General features: G+C 40.4%; 1 protein-coding gene across 1 annotated transcript in view; it reads right to left on the reverse strand.

Annotated features, from left to right (window-relative positions):
* SYTL5 (synaptotagmin like 5) overlaps nucleotides 1-21,122 on the reverse strand; it is a 65,523-nt gene extending 44,401 nt beyond the window's left edge. Inside the window, exons 1-2 of the mRNA XM_064473396.1 lie at nucleotides 20,623-21,122; nucleotides 5,322-5,537 (exon numbers count right to left, since the gene is read on the reverse strand). Of these exons, the coding sequence (XP_064329466.1) occupies nucleotides 5,322-5,537; nucleotides 20,623-20,741 (335 nt within the window). The 5' untranslated portion in view covers nucleotides 20,742-21,122. The remainder of the gene's footprint in view (nucleotides 1-5,321; nucleotides 5,538-20,622) is intronic.
* Nucleotides 21,123-27,850: the final 6,728 nt, after the last annotated feature.

Below are 27,850 nucleotides of genomic sequence, written 5' to 3' on the forward strand. Positions count from 1 at the left end.
AGGCCCTAATGGGAATAAATGTTACTAAGATACTGATGAATTTTCATGATGCTTTAAGACAACGTAAGTATTTCAAAGATGAAGACAAATTTCCCATTACTGCTTTGTTTGCTGTAATAACTTGGACCACCTAGGTGTTTTATCTTGCTGAAGAACTCAGTCAAAATAAAGACACTGTTCGCAGATATCTAGACACGTTTGTAACAAGAAATACAGACAGCATCGAGATGCAAAATCAGCTTGTCAGCAGACTGCTTGAAGAACTTGGTTTCCCTCAAACTACTGATCATTTTAGGTGCCAAGTTTAAAACGCAAACTCACCATATGTTAAGAAGATGCAGGGAAAAAATTGACCTTAATGGAAAGTTTCTCTTTCAGCACCTAGGTTTCAAAGCTGATGACCTCGGTTCCTCATATGCAGGAAATGGAGCAGAAAGCTTCCTCTTGCATCAAATGTGTAGCTACATACAGGATTGATTTACCTCATTAAATACTACAACATGAGCGTCAAACACACAATCACATAAATAAAGACTGTCTTGTCCTCTGCCCTCAGTAACTGCAGAACTAAGAATTTGGCAGAAGGCTTAGCTCTCACCTTTCTTGACCTTTGAATGCTTTATCTTGCAACTATGTATTCTAGCTGATAATAACTCCCATGGGGGAAAAAAAAACCAGTAATTTTCTCTTTACATTCAAGGGGAATATCCTTTTTCAGTAACTGTAAATTTTAAGACGATTGTGTATAAACCTCAGTTTGTTATACTTAAGATACTGATGAACATGTCTCACTATTCACATTCAAATGTCTCCTCAAATTCACTAAACCTTTTTTTGAAACTGTTTTAGAATGTGTTCCCCATCACCATAAGCTGTTTTCCAGGCAAGACTAACTTTGGAGAAATGGCAGGTTACATGCTTTAAAGATCACTTTGGAGGAGAGAAGTCAGATTTGCTCATTGCCAGGTGAAGATGTTCTGGTTGACAGATGAACATTTATATTGTATTATTAAACAAACTGGTATCTCACCCCTACAGCTACCATTCATTCTAACTATGTAATTTTTAAAAAAATTTGTTCAGAAAATAATATTGTGTTTTACCATATCCTTAAAAAGAAGGACCATCTTGAAATTACCTGATCCTCAAGTCAAAGTCAGTATACTTGCAGTTTCCTACTCTTTTTTTTTTTTTTTTTGGTAGCTGGACATAAAGTCACCATAAATGTTAAAGCAATGACAACATTTTTATTCCAGGCTATGTGACAGAATGTCCTCCTGCTGCACTACAGGTTTCCCAAACTCCTGTGCTATGAGTGGATAGGCAGGACTCAAGGTGCTCAGAAGGAAGGAAAGGTCAAAATGTATTAAATGAAGCCATAGGCAGAAGCTGGCTGATATTATCTACATTCTCTTTTATTGCCACATGACATTCTTCACTGCAGCAACCATTTTGAATTATTTGTGTAATTCAAGGGATTTCTGCAGTAATTTCTGTAGTAGTTGTCAACCTCTCTTTGAATGAACACCCTCAACACCCAGAATCAGACCTTCTGCCACTGACGCCAGATGTAACGCAGTAGGCTTCCCAACAGTTCTGAAAAACTGCTTTTGAACACATTCCTGCAGGTATAACTTCTGACTATATAACAGGACTTGTACAGGTTACTGGTATCACCATCACCTTAAGCAGCATTTAATAGACATTCTTGAGGAAAATTTTGGCAGAAGAGCCAAGAACTAGTATAGCACCAAAACTGGAAAGAGTTCACAAAGGCCAAGATTCCTTCTCCCTGCCTTTTAAGGGCCTCACAGTATGTATAACTACATACATATAACAGTATAACCTGGGTCTGCTAATGGAACAGCACAGCAGGTGCTGGAGTCTATTGACATGAACCTGGTCTCATTCATCAAGGTTGATAACACAAAAGGATGGGGGAAGGAGGGGAGGAATGTTTCCTATCGCTTTTTGGAAAGCCACTAGCATGGTGAAACAAGCTAATTTGACAGACACAAACACTGTATGCAGATCAGTGCTACAGAGCTAAAAGGTTTTTTCCCCTCCTCCTGCCTTTTATTTGCTACTCATACAGCATAACTGTCTCTCAAACTTGATTCCCATTTTCTTTTCTTTGCCATCTGCCTTTTAATCTTGCCAAAAGCCCTATTTGCATTAACTTAATCAGTTCCTCCTTCAAACGTAATTAAAAAAGCCTAAAAATTCTAATTTTACCTGCACTTCAGTGAGACAGAGGAAAGCAGAACTGAAAGAATTTAAACTACGCACAACGATTTAACTGAAACACCTATCTCAAACTCTCATCTCCGTACTGCCCACACAGAAAATAATCTCTCTGTGTACTTCTAGCAGTTCAAAAGGCATTTTACAGATCGTTAACTGTCACTATAGTCTTGCAAAAACACTGCATATGAACAAAACGAAAGGACAGAGAAATTTTACTTTAATAAAGTTACCCAACATAGACAAAACTTTGGCACTTGCAAAGTTTAGCACTTTGCAAACAAATGAAACCATGTTGGTAATAGCTTAGAGGCAAGCTTCAACCGGAACTCGTTTTCAAGGTGACTGCTAGGACCACTGCTTAGCATACAGAATTGCAGCACCATCACGAGAAGTAGGGGTAGCATATGTTGTGAGGAATTGCCTCATCCATCTTTCAGCCCCAAAACAGGGCCACCTGTACTGATGTCATCATTCCTGAGACAGGTTTATCCAACCTATTTATAAAACAAGATTCTGCAACCTCTCCAAGTTATATCAGTACTCATATCACCTAACCTAGATTCTTTCACTGCAATTTAAGTATCACATTACCTTTCGCATCCAAAGGGAGTACGTAGAACAGCCTGCATGCCTCCTCAGCTGCCTTTTGTAGATTTAAACTCAGTTATTTGTTTTATCCTGCCTAGGCCAAACATTTCCGACCCCTTCCATTACTCCAGACATGCTGTGTGCTAGGCTTCTGATCTTTGTTTTCTGCTGTGCTTTCTCCAGTTGGCCAACATGACGTGCGTTACACAAAACTGGGCAGAGTATTCTACATAAAACAGGATTGGGTCATGTATTTTGCAGGCCCTAATTCTGCTTGTACATCCCTGTGTGAGGCTGGTCTTTTCTGCAGTGGAAAATACTGTTGATTCGTGTTCAGCTTTTCATTCAGTCCAATACCGAGATCCTTTCCTAAGGAACAGCTGCATAAGCTGTTTTTAGCCTTATTTGATGTTTTTGCAGCTGCATTTTTGCCCAAATGGAGTAATTCCACATGCCTGTAGGAGGCCACTGCTTGCTCTTCCTTCAAACCACTTCTCTAAATTGTAAGCATCACGATGAATCCTAATCCTGTCATTCAGCATGTCTGCAGCATCTCTCAGTTTTGAGTCACCTGCAGGTGTAACTGGCAAACTCATGTGCTCCAAAGTAATTAACTGAAGTACTTAACAGTAAAAAGCCAGGAAATATTCTGTATTCTGCTTTGCCTTTTTGTTTTTTTGTTTTGGGTTTGTTTTTTTTTTTTTTGGACAAGGAAATGTCCATAACTACTCTGATACTCTGAGAACAAAGCTTTATAATTTTCCAGACAGGTCTGCATCACACTGACAGAATTTATTCCAGGGCAGAATTCCCCTTGTTTATCAGCTTATTAGAATGGCATAAGAGAAAGTATCAGAAGGTTCATTTAAGTCAAGTTAAAAGACATCAACAGATCCTCCTGTATTCACGAGGTCTGTCACCCTGTCAAAGGAGGAAGTTTAATTAGTTTTGACATTATTTGTTCTTGAGCCAGCTCTTACTCATCGTCCTGTCATCATGTCTTGGCTTTCAAACAGCACAGCAATCATTTGTTTCAGTATTTTTAAAGAAATTGAAGGTAACTCAACAAGGTCAACGGACCCCTTTTTCTTCCTTTCTTCATTTTTAAAGAGTAGTATTGTGTTTGCCATTCTCCACTCACCTACACCCCATCATTTCTGAAAGGCACAGCACGGAGATCATCTCAGGAACCAGCTGAAGCAAACTACAAGGAACTCAGTCAGGCACCTACCAATTTAAAATCATTTCACAAAATCAAGCACTTGAACAGGTTTCATCTTAAGAGGCAAGACACTGTCCTCTGGGTGTGCCCCACTGGCTGCAGAGAAGGTTAAGGCAGATGTTAACATGCTAAAGCTCAAGTTAAAAACACAAACGCTAAACTCTATGTCCTGCTGTATTAATTTTTCACTAACTGTCTAGGTGACCAAAGTTTGATGTAACTAGCATTTTAGTTCACTTTCTGATACAAATTACAAAAAGCCTTATCTTTCTGATCTCATTAGTTTGTTTAAAAAAAAAGGCAAATCCAAAAAAATCCTCTGAAATTACTCTGATCCTTTCCCCCTTTAACATGATTCTTTTGTCATGTCTTTTTCTTATCCTATCCAGTTCTTACATCAGGATACATAACTGAGGTTTGTGGCCCAATATATTTTTCCTTTTCTTCATGGTTACTTTACTGAGTCAAGCTACAAAATCCCATATTACCATAACAATCAAGTGAATTATTCTTCCAAGTATACACCAAGTAAATATCTTTTAACGTATAACATCTTTTTGTTTATTCACTCAATATCCTGTGTTAGAATACTGATTCTCTGCTTTTCAGCATTGTGAAATGCTACCCTCCTCCTCCATTCCCCGTGCTCAATATTCCAACTGTAAGAAATGAGAGATCCTTTTTTGTTTTACCTCCCACCATAGCACAATTTACTTTAGAACACTCACTAATAGAGACATTATAAATACAGCCCTCTCTCTTCACGCAGAGATGTTCAGTTACTATAAACGCAGAAAAAAAGCAAGGATAGAAACACGGATTGAAGTGCTTGGACACATAAGTTTTACATCTCTCTCCTTAAAAATCCACATACCACGTCAGTCAGAACATACAGACCTCGCTTGTTCTTAATTCTGTTCTGTAAATTTGGAATTACTTGATTCTTACATTTATGTCTTCATAATGTGAATAGACACTCACTCGCTTGTAACTGATTTTCTACCATTTTCAGAGTTCTTCCCACCAATAGCTTAGTATCTGTGATGCTTGCAGCTTTCTTTAGAAAGCAAGCTAGTTGAAACTAACTTGGAATGGGAAAAAAAGATATTGAAAAATAGTGCAGCAAATAAAACCACCAGACAACCCTCTTCCCTTGCATACTTGCTATGCATATACTTTTGTGCTAAGGGGACAGTAACACCAGCACAAAATTACTTATACAGCAGTAATCTCTAAACGTATTTAAGAAAGCTGCACAACTTACGCAATCTTGGCACACACCGAGCATTTCCACTGCCCATCAGTTCCCACAACACGACACTTATTGCAAACTCGAAGTTTGCAGGTCTGGCACAGGTCTCCTCTGTCGAAGATTAAGCCCAGGCTTTTCTGACAGCGAACACAGACCCTGCTGTTGTCCTGTTGACAATGATGGTTCCCACCTTTCCTTCTCACTTCCAGAAGCTCATTTTTCAATTTCCTAGAATAAAATAAAATCTTTTAATTTGGAGATAAAACTTTCTTACAGATCATTGTGTTGTAACAGACAAAGATTCACCACCAAAAACTACGAGACAAAAATAAATACAATATAAATGGAGTTTTTATATTCACTGTATTTTTTGACAAAGAATAAATCTATCCCCCACCTCTCAGATATGCAGTCAAGAGGAAAATCTTGTGGTAGATTGGTATAAGTAACTGCAAACAGCTGAGCAGTTCTGGACAATTGGTAAACCATCTTTTCTTGTCCCTCATCAATAATTCAAGTCATGCTGAGCCCAGGTTGACAACAGCTCAAAACTGGGACTCTTTTGTGCATCCACAGAAAGAAAAGAAGAAAATCTTTCCTGTAACTAGTGTGCATTTAATACTATACCAGCGTAGAGTTAGCTAGGAATGCATATGCAATTCTGTACCGGCTATTCAAAGGCTAAAAAAAACCCCAAACAAAACCATCTAAATAGATAGTGGTGTTATGCTCTGATCCCACAATTAAAAAAAAAAACAAACAGGAGAATGTCAGTTTAAATAATGCAACTTACAGATTACTGGTTCTGCCACTGACTCTGCAGGCTAGAAATATTTGCATTTAAGACAATTTTGAAGGCTGCAATTTCAATGGTGCATGAGTCAGGTCCTTGTCCTGGTTTCAGCTGGGGTAGAGTTAATTTTCTTCATAGTAGCTGGTATGGGGCTGTGTTTTGGATTTGTGCTGGAAACAGCGGTGATAATGTGGAGATGTTTCAGTTATGCTAAGCAGCGCTTACACTAGTCAAGGACTTTTTCAGCTCCCCACGCTCTGCTGGGTGCACAAGAAGCTGGGATGGGACACAGCCGGGACAGCTGACCCCAGCTGACCAAAGGGATATCCCACACCATATGGTGCCATGGTCAGTATATAGAGATGGGGGAATAAGAAAGAAGAGGGGGATGTTTGAAGTTATGGCCTTTGTCTTCCCAAGTAACCGTTACGCGTGATGGAGCCCTGCCTTCCTGGAGATGGCTGAACACCTGCCTGCCCATGGGAAGGAGTGAATGAATTCCTGGTTCTGCTTTGCTTGTGTGCACATGGCTTTTGGTCTACCTGTTAAACTTTCTTTATCTCAAGCCACAGGTTTTCTCACTTTTACTGTTCTGGTTCTTTCCCCCATCCCATCATGGAGGGGAGTGAGCGTGCAGCTGTGTGGTGCTTAGTTGCTGACTGGGGCTAAACCATGACAGTTCTTAACGAGAAAATAACTAAGTGAGATGTAACCACTATATTTCCAACAGCAAAAAAAGGACTCTGAAGGATGACAGAAAGGCAGGTTTCTATGTTTGTTGTCCCAAACCAGGGACTCAAGCAGCACCCCATCATCACCCAAACCTCTCGCTATTAGCTTCTTGTAACTTGATTCCTGATCTTAACACCAGAGCTTTCCCCTCCCATGCCACAGCCTCTAGCTCTTATCCCTGCCACCTCAACCCACAGAACCACCTATGTTGGAAGGGAATACTGGAAGTCACCTAGTCTAAACTCAAAGCCAAAGCAGGGCCAACCAGACTGGGTTGATCAAGGCTTTGTCCAACTGAATCTTGAGTAACAGAGTAACTCCAAGTAAAGAGTCTACAATGTCTCTGTGCACCTGCTCCAGAATCTGACTGATTTTATGTGGTTTGGGGGGGGGGGTGGTGTTTGTGTTTGGGGGTTGGGTTTTTTTGTTTGTTTAAAAAAATTTTCCTAATATCTAACCAGAATCTTGCACATTCCAGCTTGTTCCCATTGCCTCTTCTCCTTTCACTGAGTACCTCTGAAAGGAGTCTGCCTCCATTTCATTCTATACCATCACACTAAGGACTTGGAAGACAGCAATCACATCTTGCCTTTGCCTTCTCTTCTGAAAGCTACACAAACCCACTTCCCTCCACCTCTCCTTCTATATCATATGCTCCAGCCCTCTAATCTTCTTCATGGCACTCCATTGAACATGTGCCAGTATGTCAATGTCCCTCTTCTTCTGGTGAGCCCAAACTGGAAGCTGTATTCCTGATGTAGTCTCACAATTGCTGAATAGAAGGGATAATCACTGGCCTCAACTGCTAAAGTAGTCCTGTACGTAGTCAAAATTATGTCCTCTCAACACTTTTTAGCTGAAGCTCCATCCACTCAATCCCACAAGCTCCTCTTATCCTCTCATCCACCTCAATCTTTTCAATAAACAGCCTACAGGTCCCCTGCTCTCTCCAGGCCCTTTCCTGACTTCCTTCCTTGCCCCACTCCCCCCATCAAAATCCCTCCTCTTTTAAGCTGCTCCATCCTTCCAAACCCTTCCTGCACTCCACTCTACCCCCAAATAACTCCTCCCAAGGGGTGCAGCTCAGCAGCTGCTAAGTTCTTTCAGTTTTAGGTGCCTGGATGTTGCTGTGTCCCCATTCCCTCACCCTTCCCTACACTCCCGCTCACTCACTGCTATCAGCGTCCCTCTATCATGAAGCACTCCAGCTCACTGAAATCACAAACTCTGCATACACATAGATGTTTTAAGGAGGATTTTAAAAACCTGGCTACCAGCTTCACCCAATAGTCAGTAAAAAGGTGTCAGGAAGAAAAACCCTTTAGGAAGACAAACCAAGAAAAGATTACACATTGTAGCCCAGTGAAGGAGGGTGGGAACATTGTTTAGGCCACCAGAGACTACGTTCTGACAGAATTAGGTTATTTGTGGATACGTCGCCTTGCTAAAATACTGGCTAGTATTTTGCTTCCCGTGGGGATGCCATGAACAACAGTTGGCCTGCAGCCACCTGGCCTGCGGATGCTCAGCCTCTGACAGCTTTTGAAAAAGGGCATGTCCAATCCCTCCAGGCAATAACTACAAATCCTGTCAAGCATTATCCTCTGCTGGCCTCTTTCCAGAAGTGATTTCATCATTTTGCTTTGTACCCTTCTCCTCCCACATTCAATCCAGACAGCCTTTCTCTCATGCCATAGCCTTCAAAATTCTGTCCAGGCTTCACAAGCTTTCTTGGTACTTCACTAATTGTTCTTGCAGTTTAATGATTGCATCTTCCATCTACCCACCTCCTACAGAGATACACTTAGTTACAGGTCCATGTCCATTTTATTCTTCTGTGAGTCAGCCAGTTCCAAATGCAGATGGGTGACCTGTACTACAGCAACTGCCAACTGTGCTGCATTATTGCCATTGCGCACAGGGAAGGCAGATGATCACCACTTTTGCCACCCCCTCCTTGGATCTATGTCCTAAACAAGTCCACCTTCAATCAGCAAAAGTCAATGTATCTGCTTCTCCTGGACCAAGAACTAAATGAAAAAAACAAACAAACAATCCAATCAAATCCTGCTACTAGAATGCTCTTGACCACACCATTATAAGAGCATATCTATCCATTTGAATAACAAATACACCTTTCAGTGCTTCCAAAGACATCTAATTACCACTGAGGTTATGGTGACTTACATTTCACTAAATATCAAACAACATTCACAAAATGCTTGATGATTTACTGTCTCCCCTCTTAGCTGTAGTGAATTTATCAGATACTAAATACTGTGTTACATGACCATTTTATTTTAGTATGGCCACTTTCAGTATCAATTGACCTCAGGGAAATTTGTCAAGGCTGGATCATGCTTTCACACATTGAGAGGTATTGCAGTGCTTTCCATGTTCACCCCCAAAGCCCTCCCTGTCACAGCTGAGTGTCCTTTTTCACTAAGAATTCTTAATCTGGCCAATACTTGGTGCTTCTGACCCTCTCATCTACTTTTTGTCTTCCTGGAGCTTGCTGAAGTCATCCACTTGCCTCTGCGCTGGGTCCACCTCATGAACAGTGCTCAGAGCTGCAATGAGGAACACTGCTGTCAGAAGACATTCAGGCATGGAAAATGTGGACCCAACAAAAAGAAGAGGAAGGGCAGATCCAGTTTGCACCTGCCACCTGGACCACCGCCTTCAGCTGCACACACTAATTTCTGTTCTATCTTCTCCCTGTGAGCTGACAGCAGACAAGGACACACTGTCCAACTGGAGCCCTGGGACTGCTCCTTGCTTCCGCGTGGCCTCTTTGGCATCTCAGCTGCTCCACTCCTACTCCCTTCTCATAGGTCAGCTCAAGCAGTTGGTCTAACTTACCAGTAAAGAGGTGACAGCTATAGTTTACATCTAAGTACAAGCAAACACTAACAGATTCAGCTTCCCCACACAGAACTCCCTCTCTGCATCTGTACTGGGTTTACACGGCAAGGTTTTGGCAGTTGCAGGTCTTCAGGGGTGACCTCTGCGATGAAATCAGGGGCTGTGCCTTTGCAGGCAGAGATGGTTTCAGCTGGCTCCAGAACAGACCCACTGCTGGCCAAAGCTGAGCCCATCAGCAATACTGGTAGCACTTCTGTGATAAATTTATTTGAGAGGGGGAAAATGCTGCACAGCAGCTGAGAGAGAAGAGTGAGGAAAATGCGAAACAGCCCTGCAGACACCAAGTCAGTGAAGGAGGAAGAGGAGGTGCTCCAGCTGCCAGAGCAGAGATTCCTCTACAGCCCAAGGAGAACATCATGGTGAAGCAGGTTGTCTCCCCGCAGTGCATGGAGGACCCCTTGCTTAAGCAGGTGAGCATGCCCTGAAGGAAGCTGCAGCCCATGGAGAGCTCCTGCTGGAGCAGGCTCCTGGCAAGAACTGCATCCCATGGAGGACCCACAGAGGGGTAAGTCAGTTTCTGAAGGACTATAACCCTGTGGAAAGGACCTATGCTGGAACAGGGGACAAGTGTGAGGAAGAAGCAGCAGCAGAGAAAAAGCATTATGAACTAACTGCAACCCTCATTCCCCGTCCCCCTGCACCACTTGGGGCAGGGGAGGAGATAGAAGAGTTGGGAACAAAGGAGTGAAGTTGTGCCTAGGAAGAACTGGGGTTAGGGTTTTGAGGGGAAGGTGTTTTCAGTTTTGTCCTTGTTTCTCTGAATTTTTTAATTATTGGTAAAATTATTTTTTCCCAAGTCAAACCTGTTTTGCCTGTGGCAAACAATGTCCCTGTCATCTTGATCCTTTTTTTTTTTTTTTTTCCATCTTATTTTCTCCCTCTGTCCTGGTCAGGACAGGAGTGAGAGAGCAGCTTGGTGGGTATCTGGCAGCCAGCCAAGGTCAACCAACCGAAGCCTCCTTTCCCACTTCCTGTCTACTTGTTCGTTCTGAGTCGTCTTCATCAGCGAAACCAGCTTACTAGGACTGGGGAGACAACTTAATCTCTGGAGAAGAAAAGGGCAAATCAGCCTTAAACACTCTGTGTACAAAATGTTCTCTCATTGTTTACCCACCTCTTACCAGAGTTTCATCTGGTCACCAATCCACAATAACAGCAACTTAAGCATTTGAAAAATCTTGGAACTTTTTTAATCCCTTCAAAATCCTCTCCCCTCAGAGTCATATGATTGATTCAACACTAAAATGATACTCAAAATTAAAAAATTATATTTAGTTCCTTGGGTATGTTTAAGCTTCTTTTTGCAACCGCAAGGGACAGGCCTTCCTCTTCCCTCCACTCATTTACAATGAAGCCTAAGAGAACTCAGACATTGCGGGCTCGGAAAAACACAACAAAGTCTGAGGGCTTCTGACAGTATCATAGAAGCCGGTAACACTGAGACATTCTTATTTCAGCTGGAACACAGAAATTGTCTTCAGCTAGCTGGACCACAGTCCTATGAACACAGTATTAGTTAGCCAGTCAGAAGGGAGAAACCGCAAGCAGAAGAGTTCAAGATAAGCAACCGAATGCTATAGGTCCTTCTAGATTCCCTGAAACACAAGAAAGGAGAGGGGAAACATTTCTGTGGCACAAAAACCAGAGAAATTCAGTCAAATGAATTCACCTGGGCTCACTTAATTTTTCAGATAAAAATTATTTCTCATCATAAAGCTCTACCTTTTCAATGAAAGAGGTGGTTCTAAATAAGAATGTGTTTAAGTTATTAATACAGGAATTTCTTAGGATTAAGTCACAGCATTAGGGGATGAAGAGCATCCACAAGAACAACTTTTACAGTGTACTGTTCCAAATATTGCTAAGGTCTTTGGAAGTTTTTCTACAACTAAATGCACACACTGTTACATGCTTCATTCTAAAACCAGCATTCAACTCAGTGAGGTCTTATTTAAAAAGGAAAAGAACTGCTAGAACTTGCAAAACTGCTTGACGCACAAGCTCCTCCTTTCCAATGCAACACCACAAAATCCACTACACAAAAATCACCCAATAGTTGAGGAAGGGTTAGAAGGGATCTCCAGACCAACCTAGTCCAACCCTCCGGCTCAAAGCACAGTAAGCTATATCAGGTTGCCCTGGATTTTTTAAAATATTTCCAAGGATGGAGATTCCACAACCTCTCTGAGCAGGCTCACCCAGCCTTCAAATACCCTCACAATTAAAACATTTATTCTGTTCAGATGCAGTTTCCTGTACTTCAGTTTGTGCCCACTGATTCTTGTCCATTCACTGGATGCCACTCAGAAGAGTCTGGCTCCATCTTCTTTAACACCCATTAGGCATTTATACACATTGATAAGATCCCCCAAGCCTTCTCTTCTCTAGGCTAACTAGTCCCAGCCCTCTCGGCTTTTTCTCATGAGAGATACTCCAGTCCCTAAGTCTTCAGGGCCATTCACTGCACTCTTTCCAGTATACCCATGTCTCTCTTATACTAAGGAGCCCAGCAACAGCTTATTTATGAGGATCTTATAGGAGACTGAACAACCCAAAATCTGCTCTCCTGAAGTCCAGAGTTGTGATCCTTTCTGCTTCCTTCCCTCTACTCAGAATCTTGAGCTCCACTCACGGTGACAGCAGCAAGGCTGTACCAGCCTTCACATATCTGGCCTGTTCTTCCTTACTGACAAATTTATGTGGATATGCTTGGCACGGTCCCCCTGCCACCCCATTTGCTTGATTACAGTGTTTCTCCTGTTCACCTCACCCAGCCTCATTTGCTTACTAACCTGGACCACCACTTCTTTACTTGATCATTGGTTGTTCTCTCTACCTCATCTTTTTCATGGTCTCCTGTTGAAACTGAGTTTTTAGACAGTACCACTGCCAGCCAATGTTCAATAGGGGTAGTCTTTGACACATAAATCGTCTTTTCACTTTTTATTCAGTTTCGCAAAGATTTGGTCAATCACATACCACAGAACTAAAGCGGCACATATGATTCAGTTCCAGTTTCTTTTGGAACTTGAACATCTGCATGCAAAACAACAACCTGAACGCTGCCCAAGTGTCAGGTTAACTCAGAAGATGAATGCTGTTAATCCTCAAATCTTTGAAAGGTTAAAATATTAAGTACTAGTAAAGGCTCATTTTTCATAGCAGATTTATTTCCAGTGGCTCATTTTTACTTTAAAAAAAAAAAAATCAACAGCAGTGACACATTGCCTTTCAGGAACTCCACAGGCAGTATAATGCCATCTTTCTGGTAATTATCAGAGTGTCTATAGACTGCATCCAGGTGTCTAATGCTGAAACAAAACCTTCACTGAACTCCTTCCATTCCAGCCTTCTCCCTCCCCCCTGCAACTTTCAGGTGCTTATGTCCTTAATTAGAAACATTGAGTAGAAAGTCTGTGTTTTAAATAGTTCCAATTTAATAAGGATATCTCTACCAGCCCAAACCAATAAACAGTGTGTTTGAAAACAAAAGCTTGCTTAGAGATCAATGTGTTGAAAAACTTATCAATATTCTTTTGGCATGAAAAATGCATTATTCCTACTATCCAGTAGTGGTAATTGCAACAATATTTTCCACTGCTTATGCGATACAAAAATCTTGAATTCTTATCAGATGATAGTTGATCTGCCAACAGCATGAATTCTGAAATGTGTTTTCTTGGATTTTTTTAATGCAGAACTGCCTTTGATAACTTTCAGGAAACTGAGGTAAAATAAATCAACTGACAGCTTCTCCACTTATTTAATCAAACCAATAAAATAGAAACATTTAAAAGAGCAAAAAAAACCCCCACACATATGGACAGATATACTGGATATGAACAGGCTTTTGGGATTCCCTATACTATTTGTTGAATTGAACTACTGATTGACTGTAACAAATCTGTTCAGATCTTAAGAAAAAGAATAAAATGTCTCAAGGGTCAGGAAAAGCAGGAGGAGGTAAGCCATCTGAAAAAAATCCATCATCATAACAGCGCCTAAACAACTACAGCCTAGCTGCACTAGTTACACCGTATTGAAAAGGGATAACAAGTGCAGCGTGTAGCTGGACAGATTCAGCACTACTCTTTAGCCACCAAGGCAGGAACCAGCTGTATTATAAACATCCAATTTCCTTTCATCATTCTAATACTGGAGCTCTCCTTAATTTTAAAGGAATCTAATTAACCATGCAGTTAGATATTTTTAATCTCAAATATTAAACAAGAATTAATCTTTATCAGTCCTCTCCTAGTAATGTGAAAGAGAAACTCAGCAGAAGCCAATTTATACAAGCTGCTGGAGAAAAAGAATCCTATCATACACTGAAGTTTCTAAACCATCTATTACAACAGCTGTTTGATAGAAGATAGCTATTAAAAAGAAATTTATTACTGCCAAGGATAGCAAAATATTTAGCCATTCCTCTAATGAAATTATAGTAAGATCCCTCTACTGCCTGAGAAAATGTTAAGCGCATTGGAGAAAGAGTTCTGTTGTACCTAGTATTCCAGGTAATGCTGAATGATTTAATCTAAGCCTTTCCAAAAGGGGCCTAAAAGGCCCATATTTTTACCAAAGCAGGAAACAAAAAGAAAAAAAAAAAAGACTTAGAAAACACCAAATTTGAGAAATTACTCAGATCCTAGATTAAGTCCATCTAACAAGTAAATATGAAAACCTGATGCCTTGAAAAGATGAGGCAAAAAATGGAGGCAGCAAGGACTGCAGTTCTATAAAACCCAACCAAGGAGCAGCAAGCAGTTGTAGCTCTTGGCACAGTTACCCATGATCTCCAAGGGGCACAAAAGATGCCCTAAGAGAGTGACTCTTCCCCAGCTGACGCCAAAAGTCACGAGGCTGTCAAAGGTGTTCCTTTCCTGACAAAGGCAGCCGCCAGAGATGGAATATTCTCAAACCCTTATAACCCTGCAAAGAGGAAGAAGCAATGAGAAGTCATAACAGATCCATTTTTTTCTTAATAGTATGCTCTACCCTGGAGAATATTTATTCCCCAAACCCAGAAAAGCAGAATAGCTGTAGTGCTGCAAGAGGCAAGACACTCAGTGCTCAAGCCGTTCACTTAAATGAATGCACGCTTCACTTGCTTTGAGTCAGGTAACTGGTTTGGTTTTGGTTTTTTTTTTTTAAATACCAAACTGATTTTTTTTGTCCCAGTAGGATTTTGGAAAACTTTTTATTTTGAAAATTTTTTCCATCTCATCTCTTCTCCCTTTTTTTTGAAAAACGACTGTAGAATGCAATGGCATACATGATTCCTTAGTTTGATTCTCAAATTTCTCCTGCACCTTCCTTCTCCCCATTTCAAAAACATTTTAAATCTTAAGATGTAGAGCAGCAGAATCCATGTATTCCTCATTTTATTTTGTAATTCTAAATTTCCAGAACTCAGTCATAAAAAACTACAGTTAAACAGAAAAAACTGTCCGCAACAAACTACAATTAAATACTTCAGCAGAAACACAGTTTTAATACATTATATGGCTCCAGTCTTGCACCTGTTCTTTACAAAGTTCTGTTTCCTGCACAGATGAGTTGACACATACTCCTTCTGAAGGTACACAACTGTTAACCTAGATACTAGAGAATTTTTCTGTGCAGGAACTGGTATCAACATACTTCTGGAGACTGAGGGAGAAATGAAATTTCCTCCCCAGACTGATTCCCAGTACATCCTCCAAATTCAGCCAGACTGCCCCTACTGTCTGACACAACATGTGGAAAGTAACAGTAAATATTACTGACAATTCACAAAAGGATGGGCTATTACCAACTTCCACTAATATCTCCTTGCACTGTAAAGTCTAGCTATTCTAGTACCTGAAGGATTTTTTAGGTTCTTATTTTATAAGCACAGATTTTCCCATTTTGCCTTTGTAACAGGTCTGTATGATAAAAACTGTCTAAAGAATAAAATATATGAGTATGGAGGTATTTTGGTGACAACAAAAAGAAACAGGGAAAGGCAAAGAATGGATTTGCAAAGGAAAAGAGAATGAGCATAATGAATGGCAGAACAGAACCCAGTGGACAGAAGGAAAGGAGGCATGGGAACTGAAATAATATTGGATACTGTAATAATTACAAACTTCAACAGATTAACCTTTTCCTGAGTAACTCCCTCATCCTCTCAACTAAAAACTGTCACTAAGATTTAAAAAAAAAAAAGTGTAAATTGCTTTTTGGTTTCTTACTATTCTTTCATAAAATAAATTTTACCCAGAGTATGAGAATTAATCACCATCAGAAATTCTGTCACCAATGGAGGATCTTCATTCTGAAAGAACACTGGAGAGTAAACGAGGCATCACTAGCCTTCCAGTACTGGCTACAGTAACTAGTTCTGATGGAAAAGTCTCTGGTTCAAAGACTAAAAATGTGTTAAATTTGCTTGACAAATGAGATAGCTGTCAGACAAGCAACCTCCTAATTTCCTTGTACACGTATGGATGAGCAATACACTTTAATATAAGGACTCTTTCCTTCAAATATTTGCATGCAATTTTGCAAAAACACAGACCATATACCATACTATATGCTATCTTGCAATCATTTGGTGCTTATAAACAAGTCAGAGATGAATACTCAGCAGATAAATCAATTCCCATTCCCATTACTTATGCTTAATTTTTTTCTAAAGTACTTACCTGTAGTTACCACATGGTGGTAGCCATGCTAACAGTTTCTCCTATATTGTAATGAAGTTACCACCCTAAATTCCTTCTGTGGATCTCTTCAGATTGATAAGGAGATGGCATTTTAGTTAACTGAGAAGACCGGAATGCCAACTTTCCTTGTCAATACAGATCTGGGGTTGTTGTAATTCTTACGCAACTTCTGGCAACCTAAATGCTGAGGGAATGATTCAGGTAATAACCCAATAAGGACTTATCCTTGGAAGAAATTAGTATGGTCCTTCTTTGTTTTCTCAGTTCAGTAACTATTACACTGGCATCTCCTCTAAAAGCATGGTATTCACAGCCTTGTTTTGTAAAGAATGAAAAGAACCTTTGTATTTTAAACACTGTCTAGGAAAATAGTCAAGGTAAGAAAGCAATGTACATTAGCAGTAAGTGTATCTTCTGTGTTTGCTCTGTGGTAGCATAACAATATTGAGACGAAGAGCTAGCACCAAATATAAAATGCTATGACCATCATACCCAGTTCCCTGGGTAACAGCACAGCTGGGGAGGATGCAGTGGGGCTGCTGTTGGAACAGAAACAAACCAACAACAGTTAGATGAAAAACACCTAGTGCATGGTACACACACCCCTTTCAGCAAATACATTCTGTCAGTTTAGCATTTATTTCATTACTCGCAACACTACACATTAAATGTGATATGGGTTTTCGTAAAAAGGGTCTTAAAAGAACAAAACTATTTAAAAATACTAAAAGGATAGGGAAATAAGGAAAAAGATACATGTTTCAGTGCAAAACATTCAGTTCAGAATGTCTTGACTGACATTATCTGGATGCAAGTTTCTCCCAGCAACTCATATGATTAAAAAAACCCTATCTTTTCACCCTTAGTATGGTTAAGGTCACTATTTTGAGCTATTTAGCTCTGTGTAATTTAATGATTTCACCCAAATAATCTTAGCATTTGAAAACAGTTATGATGGTCATTCGACTGATGTCAAAAGCATCATAGAGCAATATTTAGAACACTGTAGGTTATTTGCACATGTAATCTACTAACAGCTTTAAATCAATATTCAAAGAAAATTTCCAGGCACACCGGATGCGCACTTAAAGAACATAGACCCTAGTATTTATTAAGCCAGTTGCTTATTTGTTATCAACACTAGACCACAAAAGAGTACTTGTTGCCTTCTGTGTTTCTCTCACATGTAGGTGAAATATTTATACATCAAATAAAAATACAAGGACAGCTACCTGTACTCCAGAACACAAGTATGAGCAGTGATAGTGAAAATAACTCTTAACAATTTAATTATTAGGACATCCTCCTACACTTACTATTGCTTTAATGTTGATGAGAAAGACCCTTCCAAGTTACAATGGCTTTTGAAGACTAATAGGAACAGAGAAAACAATTAAGGTAGATCCAGAATGAATGGAACAGACTAGTAAAAATTATTCGGTACAACATACAAGTAAACATCCTGCCAGAATGAAAAATGCCTTGAAAATAAATACAAAGGGACTTGTTCTTCTGCAAAGTGCTTCAATAAAATATGTAACAGATTGCACCAAATGGAATTCTAAAGACAACAAATGTTCCTCTAAAGTATATTTATAAGCCATAATTAAAGATATTCTTGCCAAGCTGTATTCAGAAAGGAAAATTATGAAGCCCCCTAGGAAGCAGTTACCCACCTAATTCTTTATAGCTTGGAAGTCTTTTATAGACTACATTCCACCATTACCAGACACTGTATGGTCTAATGACAATTCTCCAAATATGCTCTGAATCTGAAACAAATTGGTTCATACACAGGTGCTAGAAGTATATGTAAGTATCACATTGCACCATTAGTTATCCTAATTAACATTATATTTCAGATTAAATTAATTTCTAGCTTTTTGTTAGAGCGTTCTTTCCATCTATACCAAAACACAGATAAGCCAATACCACCTGCCACTTTACTGAACCGCACCCTCCAGAGGTGCTTTGGGTTCTCAAACTCAGTAGGTTTGGCAGAGTGACTTCCAGTAGTGCCAAAAAAACCCCAAAAGTTAGGGGGGGGTTAAGATAGCATATTAAAAAAAAAAACAACAACAAAAAAAGCCCAAAGCAACCAAACAAACCCCACCCCCACCAAAACATCAGGAGTTTCAACTTTCCGCTTGAGACTGGGAAATGACAGTAGTAGAAAAGAAAGCTTTCTGGGGGGTAGAGAAGTTTGTGATCTGATACAGGGCTGCACTTCACTGTGATGCCTTTTGTTAGATGACTACTGGCACGTCATATTTCCAAGGCCACCACTTCAGAAAACTGAAATACTTTGAAATGCTTACCCTATTACAAAATAGAGCACAATGCCTGGAACAAACAGTGCTCCATCTGTTTTCTTGTGCTCTATTTTTTTTCTTCATCTGACAAATCACAAAGGAGATGAAATGATAAATTTGCCCACACCAGCATGAAGAAACACCTTTCCTTCCAGTCTTGCAGCAGAAGGAGCAACCAGCTTTAGCCCACTCCATTTAGATAAACTACTGTTTCCCCAGTTAAATGGGCTGCACAGCAATAGGGGCATTGCACTTAGACTTCCAAAACCAGTGGTTAACTCTGCATGGATTTCCAAATAATAGTTCACTAATTCATAGAATGGTTTGGGTTGGAAGGGACCTTTAGAGGTCACCTAGTCCAACCCCCCTGCAGTGAGCAGGGACACCTTCAACTAGATCAGGTTGCTCAGAGGCCCGTCCAGCCTGACCTTCAATGGTTCCAGGGATGGGGCATCTACAACCTCTCTGGTAAACCTGTGCCAGTGTTTCACCACCCTCGTGGTAAAAAAAAATGTTTTCCTTATACCCAGTCTAAATCTACCCTCCTCTAGTTTAAAACCTTTACCCCTTGTCCTGTCACAATAGGCCTCGCTAAAGAGATTGCCCCATCTTTCCTATAGTCCCCCCTTTAAGTACTGGAAGGCCACAATAAGGTCTCCTCTAATCCTCAGAGCTTTCTCCAGGCTGAACAACTCCAACTCTCTCATCCTGTTCTCGTAGGAGAGGTGCTCCAGCCCTCAGATCATTTTTGTGGCCCTCCTCCGGACCCACTCCAACAGGTCTATAGTACTATACAAAAGAATCCTCAGCAGGCGCTGAATGTACATCTCTGCAATGCACAATGTCTAAAATGCTTTTTAGCAAATCAAAGGGAAGAACAATGCAGCCTGGCCTTGGAATATATGGACAGAAATCAGCAGAGGCTGGAAATCTTTCCTCTGTCACCCATTACACTCAGCAGCCTCGCCAACATCAAGTACTGCATACATCCACGCTAAGCCTGTTTCTCAGAACCAGCGTTGCATGAAAGTTCAAAAGGGCAGTGGGGAGAAGCGAGAGGAAGCAGAAACAACGTACTAGAAAAGCACAAGAACCTTTGCAGAACTGATGCTTAGCTGAACTAACTGAATTTGACTCATCTAAAATAGCTGACTCTCAGCCTGCCTCCACACACTGTTCTCTGAACTTTGATTTTTGCCCTTTTTACTCAGAAAAGAACACACGGACTCTAACACCCTGAGTGTCTACTTCTCCCATCAGTGACTTTTGAGATCCCTACCCGAGATTTTCCGGGTTCTTTATTTATTAGTAAATCTAAGACATTTGAAAAATGAAGCATCCCTCCTCCTTCGTATTCTGTAAGTACTGCAACAGAAAGAAAAAGGTCACTGTCTCGCATTTGCCCCATGTTGTATGTACAGAGGCAAATGCTCACCTTGTCTCCCTGCAACAACTTCCAAACTTCCCCTCCCGCAGTCAGCTCTGAAGGCACAAAGCATACAGCTCCTTTCAGAGGAAGAAAGTTCAAGAGCCTTACTAAAGCCTTTCCTTGATAGGGGGGAAATGCAGCCAAACTGGGCAAAACCTATAGAATCTGAAATTTTAAAATGACTGTTGTGTATTCGTGCATTTGTTATCTTTCTTTTTTGCCTTAAAGCAATGGACACGATATTTTGTTTACAGAGGGCCACACTAGCAAGAAATTTTCTTTTAAACACACTTTACTTTGGCTTATAATTAACTGTGCCACCTCCCAACACTCATCCTTCTCCTGAGGCATCTAGAAAATCTTCACTGTGTACCACAAAAATATCTATACTATGGACCATATTTTTAAAAACAATAAGAAAAAGGGTTACCTTATCCTTTTATCTTCAATTTTTTTCAGATACTCATCTCTCTTCAATACTCCCAATATTGTTTCCCTTTCATGTTCCAACAAAAATGACAAATTGATGATCTCCAAGTGCTTCGTCATGGTTCTTCAACAACCACTCTTTCAATGACTGCTTTGTCCAATCAATTCTTCCAACGATTTATTTGCACAGGTCCAAAGGCACGTTTGTGTCAGAGTTACAAGATCCACACAGCCAAGCGGTGTTTTGAAAAATGTTTAAGTTAACCAGGTGTCAAGTTTGTATTGCTTTGCCTTCCAGCTATGCAAGAAATACAGGTTTCTCCTTTGTTTCTTCCTCAAGAAAGCCAGTCATTTTCCTGGTTACTGAATGCCCTTGTGTCCTGATCAATGCTCACCAGCACACTGGAAGCCTTCAGACTACATTCAGAAGCAGCTGCACAATCAACATCCTGGCACAATTGTAGTTTGGAGCCACAAAATAGCTGGGTATATTTATTTCAAACTACCTGAAAGTCAAAACAAACAAGCATAGGTGATTTTGACATTACGGTCACAGTCTGATTTGAGAAAGACTTAATCTAGTAATGGTTTGAAAGCCAGTGAAGAATGGCTTGCAGACTATGAAATTATCTCAGGGGCTACTTAAACATCATGTTTTCTATGTTGTTTATTTACTTGCTAATGTTTTATTATTATGCTCCCATGAGGGCTCTGCAATACATTTAAATGACTATATTCCCCTTGTAATACTTCCATCCTAACAGTAATATGCATGGGGATGGAGGAGAGGAATGCTTCTACTAAATTTCCCTGAGATTACTTTCAGGGAAAAGTAAAAATTAACAAGCAGAAGGACTTCAGAGGATGGAACTAAAGGCAAGACTCACCTCAAAACAAGTATACACCTGCATCTCGGCAAGTCATCCATTACACTCACTTCACAGTCAATTCAGAGAAATAGGAACTTTCAAGGAGTGATTTATCCACTTACTGCAGATATTTAATTTAGGATGACATGTTCTAGAAATGCCCATTCCCTTCCAGTAAATACAACAAGAACTCAGAGAGTGACTTATTAACATGTAGCCACCCAGAAGTAAGACAAATGTCACTCTCCCCTTGCCGTCATTTCTAAACAGGAAACAACTTCCAAACAAAACCAGAAGAGACACCCCAGTCCATACCGGGGCTCTGACCTTGACCCTATTTGGAAAGAGTTACCAGGAAGCTACTTGGAAAATACCTATAACTTATACTTAACTGGTTGGAACATCCAGCCCGCACCCACCCAGTCTCATAAGTAAACACAGAATTTCACATCAAAACAAGGCATGACCTCCAAGACATTTTTCCTTAGAAAATATTAAGCTATGTGAACAGATGCACATTGTACTTTGAAGCATACACGTTATATAGCATATACAAACACAAACCCATTTATACACAAAAAAATGCACCCACATCATCATACATATATGTGCATACTTAGGTGCATAAGTGTTATAAGATAATGCAAATTTATTTTATATTATGCATGCTGGAAGAACTAAAACAACTTTTAAGAAATTTGGGGTTTATTTAAAGCAGCCCTTGCCTCCTTAGCTTTCAACGGTTTGGAAAGTGCAGAAAATTGAAGGAATAGTGTTCACAGTCTAAGACAACTATGGGTATAAGACAAGGTATCTTTCCGTTTCCCTTCCTAACAACTACTGAAGACGCAAATACTGTTGCCAATGGCATCAAATTAAATTCTTGTGTTGCTTTTCACCAACTAGTTCAGAATGTGTTTTGAAATACTCCATTCCCCCAGTCCTCTGGCTATTTATTAGTAAAGGATACAAATTTCACAATTTAAGTTCAATGGACATTTTTCCTCTCATTAGTCTTACATGAGCATGGGAATTTCTTCTGACATTTTGTAACCCATTTCAATTAGATTTTACAATTTTCAAATTCATAAAAATACATAAAGTATACACAACTGGCATAGATATTTTAATCTATTTTTCCTTTTTTCCCTAAGAAAACAGTAATATCTTACTGTTTCTGCAATACAGATCCAACTATCAGTGTCGCTCTCATCAGGTAAGAAAATGGGACAGAGAAAGGTCATACACAAATTGAAAGCATACAAAACACAAGGCAGAAGAAATACGAGTCAGGATTGCCAGTTATGAGCTTACTGTTACTGAAAATTGGGAAACAAACCAACCACAGACTACCATTTCTGGCTAGATTGCCATCTTAAACATATAAAAGCCAAGTAATAAAAACACACATGGAAAAAAATTTACTTTGAGGCTCTGCATTTATTTTAATAAAAAACAAAGCACTGAACTGTCATGTTTACTCTTAGATTCTTGAAAATGGTGTTTTATTAATACCGTAAGGCCAAGTTATTTGTAAGCAAAAGGCAGAAAAGCAACATGTGAATTATAGTTTGTTACTATCAAGAAGGCCAGCTTCTTTCTTGAACTGTCTAGCAAAATGCCTGGTGCAAACTGCTTTCATCCCAACCGATCCTAACATCGGTGTGCTTGGGAGCACAGGGCACTGGCATGGAACCCATGGAGCCAAGTTCAGCAGTCAGAGAGTAAGCTAAGTTGCTTGGCTGGTTAAGGTGCTCCAAATTTCTGTTTACAAGTTTTCCTTGCAGGGGCGACATGGGTGACACACAGCTTTATTCTGACATGCAATTTTTATTTATTTTTTTTTTAAACTGAAGGAAAAAAACCCCAAGTTTTATGACAAATGGAAAACCCAAGAGGCTAAGAGGAAAGAATGAGCAATACAATTAGAAATTTAGGACAACAAAAGCATTAAAAATGGTCTCTGATAGGACCATTATTGTCTTGATGATGCACTACAGGTAACTAGGGTTCTTGCAGAAAAAAACAGGCCGACAAGACCACTGTACCTTGTAAGACATATTCTGATATTGGGAATTCAAGGAAGACAAAAACACTTCAAAAGATTAACTTGACATCTGGCCATATTTTCTGGGCTTTCTGTCTTTTAACTGTAAAGAAGTTAGTACCTCTATCAGAATATCCAAAAGCCACAAAAATTCCCTTTGGCTAAGCACATCGCCTATCCTTGAATATCCTGGAAGACTTTTCCCTCAATACAGAGAGGCACATATGAAATCCAAAATTACTCAGGTGACATGCCATATCTGGGAATCTAGTTACTTCATTTGACACCTGGAGCACAGGGTCAAATATGTAGAGTCCAGAGCAGAACTAAGCACGGGAAAGGGTGATGAGAACACAAACTGTCAGATAAAATGGACTTAAAATTTAAGAAAGCGCTACACTCTCCTGTGCCATATGTAAATAAGCTAAAAGATCATTCCATTAAGTTTCTTACAGCCTTCACCAGTGAGGAAATCCTAAACCACAGAACATGCAACATTAGTAGCAGAGGCAACGCTTGCAGGCAGAACGCAGGTAGGATCTAAAGCCCACATGACTGGGGATTCTTCTGAGCCACAGATCAACAGGCAGTCACAGCAACCCCTAGCTATGCTCAGGAACACGTTGGGAAGAGGTTGGATTTAGGGGCCAGCACCAGAGGTCACCACCAGAGGTTTGAAGGCATGAAGAGTGGAAGCACACAAGATGATGTTAACGAAGGAGAGAATGGAAGAATTATTCTTACCGCCCACAGGCACAACCCGACATTGCAACCGACCCCTGAGATACTGCTGCCTTCCATGTCAGACAAGACTGGCTTAGAAACACTAGAGCAGACTCACTGGACCAAATGCTGGTACCTCATGCTGACAGCTGACCTGTTAGGTGAACCATGTAAATCTTGAATAGAAATTATTATAGGCTTGTTTGTAAAGACAACAGAAACTAGGGTAGTCAGCAAGAGAGTATGTAAGCGAGCCTCTTGAGTATGTGGCTGTTTTCCTTTGCATCATAGAAAGGGGTAGAAGAACTGCTCATTGTGACTATCCACGTGCTCTTCCCACTTCTCTTATCCCTGTGGAAAGGGATTTCTAGATTTCTTCCACTCTGCAGCTATTGGTAAGGGAAGATACATTAGAAATATAGACTCTTATTAGCACATGACAGCAAAATTAGAAAACTGAATAACAAGATGCAGTTTATCCTGCAGTATACCTGCATCGACTGTACATAGATAGGTACCATGTCTATCCAAAGAGCAGTTTCTTACCAGCCCAAGACAAAAGAATTACTGAAGGCTTGTTTAAAAGAAAAAAAAAATTCAAACACCACCACCACCACACATAAACACCCCCCCAAAAAACCAACCAGACAAAACACCAAACAGAAAAAAAAACAACTGAGAAAAAGCATTACAGTGGGGAAGAATATGCGATTTATTTTTGCTAACTGCCAGCACAACCACTTGTGACAATCAGAAATACAACACCTCTGAAACAATCTTCGCGAGGGATGTTAGTTAACAGCTACTGGAAAGTACACTGAATCCACTGCAATCAGCCACATTTGTCGTCACCACAGGTGCAGCGACCTCTGCTGTCACTGGTGGGTGTATCCTCTCAAACCCAACAAACCAACAGCTTCACCTGCGCTCCAGAATGCTTTCCCCTCGTCTCTCCCCTATCTCCTTAGGAAGGTGAAGCATCCTGCTCCCAGGAGACAGAGGCAGAGCTGAAAGGAAGTGCAATGAAGGGAGAGGAATTATCCTCCTCTCTTCAATGGCGCTATTATCAAATTGATGCAAGAAATTACTCTCACTGCCAAGCCATTATGTTTACTTAGCCAGAGGCCAGCATGTAGGACAATTTAGTGAGTCAGCAACAGAGGCAGCATTTTCCGTGTGCACTGACTGCAGTGGTACAGGAACCATGGCATCACCTCACGTTGCTTGAGTGACAGAGCCTTCACCTACTGCTGATGGGAAATCCTTTGCCAGCAGGGAAATGTGGTCTGCACTACACATATTTACTAGCACGGTTGGATCTGGGACAGGAACAAACAGTATTTCCATACTGGGAAGGAAATTCCAACTAACAGCAGCCAAGCACAGCATGGCATGATGGACTGTAATTGACTTTTGTCACACCAGAAGCTGTGATATATAGGCTCTTGAAAAGGCACCAGCCACTGCCCAGACCAAAGCTGCACCAGGCACAACAGCCAGGTTGGAAACTCAGGAGAAGCATGATTGATTGCACTGCTGCCTCTTACACATGCTTCAGGAGGCCACAGTTCCCACCTCCCACCTCAGTGCTGGCACTATGTATCACAGCGTGGTGAAGCTGAATCTGGATCCAACACACTCAGCTTTGACACTCAAATGAAAAGAGGCATGTTTCATATATGTGCTGCTTTAAACACACAAATCCTGTGTATCCTGAGTTCATTCACGTGGGGGGTCTGAAATAAAATTCAAAACTAAGATGGCACCACTATGTAGCCACCAAAGCATGGTACGTGTCCACAGTTATCTTTTTTCTTCTCTGAGTCCCATAGCTGTATGCAAGCCTACGATGGGAAAGGGAGGGAGGGACTGCCAACATTAAGTCTAATAAAATGGCAGAAAGACACAAAAAGGTTCTTGTCATACTGTGAACCTTTAACAAATGTAAAGCTTACCATGTTGAGAGTCTAATGACCAACTTGTCTCTCTTTCTGTTTTAACTTAAGCACACTGCTTGCAGAATGCCATATACAGGAGCAAGAAAAACCAGCTTAGCTTCTCAACAATGTGTTTGCAGAATGCACACACCCAGGGAAGCAAACTAAGTGCCAGCAGGTACTTAAGCACCAGGAAATGCTTGTTGCACAAAAATCAATAAATTTGCAAGATAAGGAAGAGTGACTCAAGACAATGAAATCAAGTGGCAAGAAAAGAAAGCCAAATTTGTTGAATATGATTCGGTTAACGGCACATGGATTAGACTGAGTGAGAGCTCTAGTCATTATTACAATGCAAATAGTAAGCAGATTCGGTGACTAAGAGCAAACTTCAAAGACCTTTAGCTATAAGAGCTGGAAGATTTATGAACTGGCAAGTCATATATTGCATTAAAGAAAGTGTCATGTATGAGTGGCACCAACATTGTTTGAAGATACATTAGAAGCACAGAATACCATCATACAAATTTGTATTAGTGCACTGGAATGAATACAAGCCGAAAGAGAAGCTGAAACTGATTTAAGTCTACCTCTCTGTAAGTCATGAAGTATAAGCATGTTTGACTTCACAGTAATCAGAAAAACTCAGATTAATTAATCAAACAAAACCAATGGATTCAGCAGCAGTTCATTTTTTTAGGTCAGGCACAATTCCAGCTTTCTGGTGATGTCTTGGCAAAGCTGTCATATACCTACAGGACTGCAAATCTCTCTCCAGCTACAGCCAATGCCTTTGAGCTATATCTAGTTTCTAGCACTAGTGTAATAACATTTCAAAACCAAAATCATGAGTGTTTAAAGACAAAGCAATAATGTTAAAGCTCATTAAGTCTATAGAGTATTCCACCTTACTGTGTAAGAAAGCAGTAAGTTAACCCGCCTCATCATACATATGAGAGAGCTAAGACTAAGCTCAGCATGGCCTGTCTGAGCATTCATTAAACCGTGCTCCTACCACAGGTCTCCCTCTGCTTCGTTTTCAGTACTTACAAAAATCTTCACATAACATGAAAAAGCATTTTTTTAAAAAAATTACATTTTCTGTTTCCTTGTTATAGAATTTTAGGCTCTCACAGCCGCCCAAATAGTGAGGTCACACACCGTGTGCAACATGGAACACCACTACCCTGTGAAAGCTCCCCACCGCGTACACCGCTTGGCTGCTGCCCCAACAACTTTGTGCTATTTTTCAAGCGTGCCGTGCCTGGATAAAGGCAGCATGCATGCAGGCAGGGGAGCAACTGCAGAACAGAACACAGGTAGAGAGTACACCAGACAGCGTTCGCTCATGAACGCAAGCCCGTGCTCCTCAGAGATCCTACAAAACAATAAAATCAGAGAATTTACCCCCTTCAGTGATGTTTTGGAATAAGCAGATATCTAATAATCTTCTCTATATTACACTCTGCATAAGGGAGAGGGAAGAATGACACAACAGGGTGACAACATTTTTCTTTTGTTTCGCTCATCATTGAGTAAACGTGGCTCCCTTTCCTGGCTGAGCATTTAACCAGAAAAGATAACTCACAAGGTAAGCATGGAAATAAGATTCAGTGCATCAGCTCACAAAATTTAAAAAGCCAAAAGGATCCA

This window comes from Phalacrocorax carbo, chromosome 1 (assembly GCF_963921805.1).
Source record: "Phalacrocorax carbo chromosome 1, bPhaCar2.1, whole genome shotgun sequence".
NCBI lineage: Eukaryota > Metazoa > Chordata > Aves > Suliformes > Phalacrocoracidae > Phalacrocorax > Phalacrocorax carbo.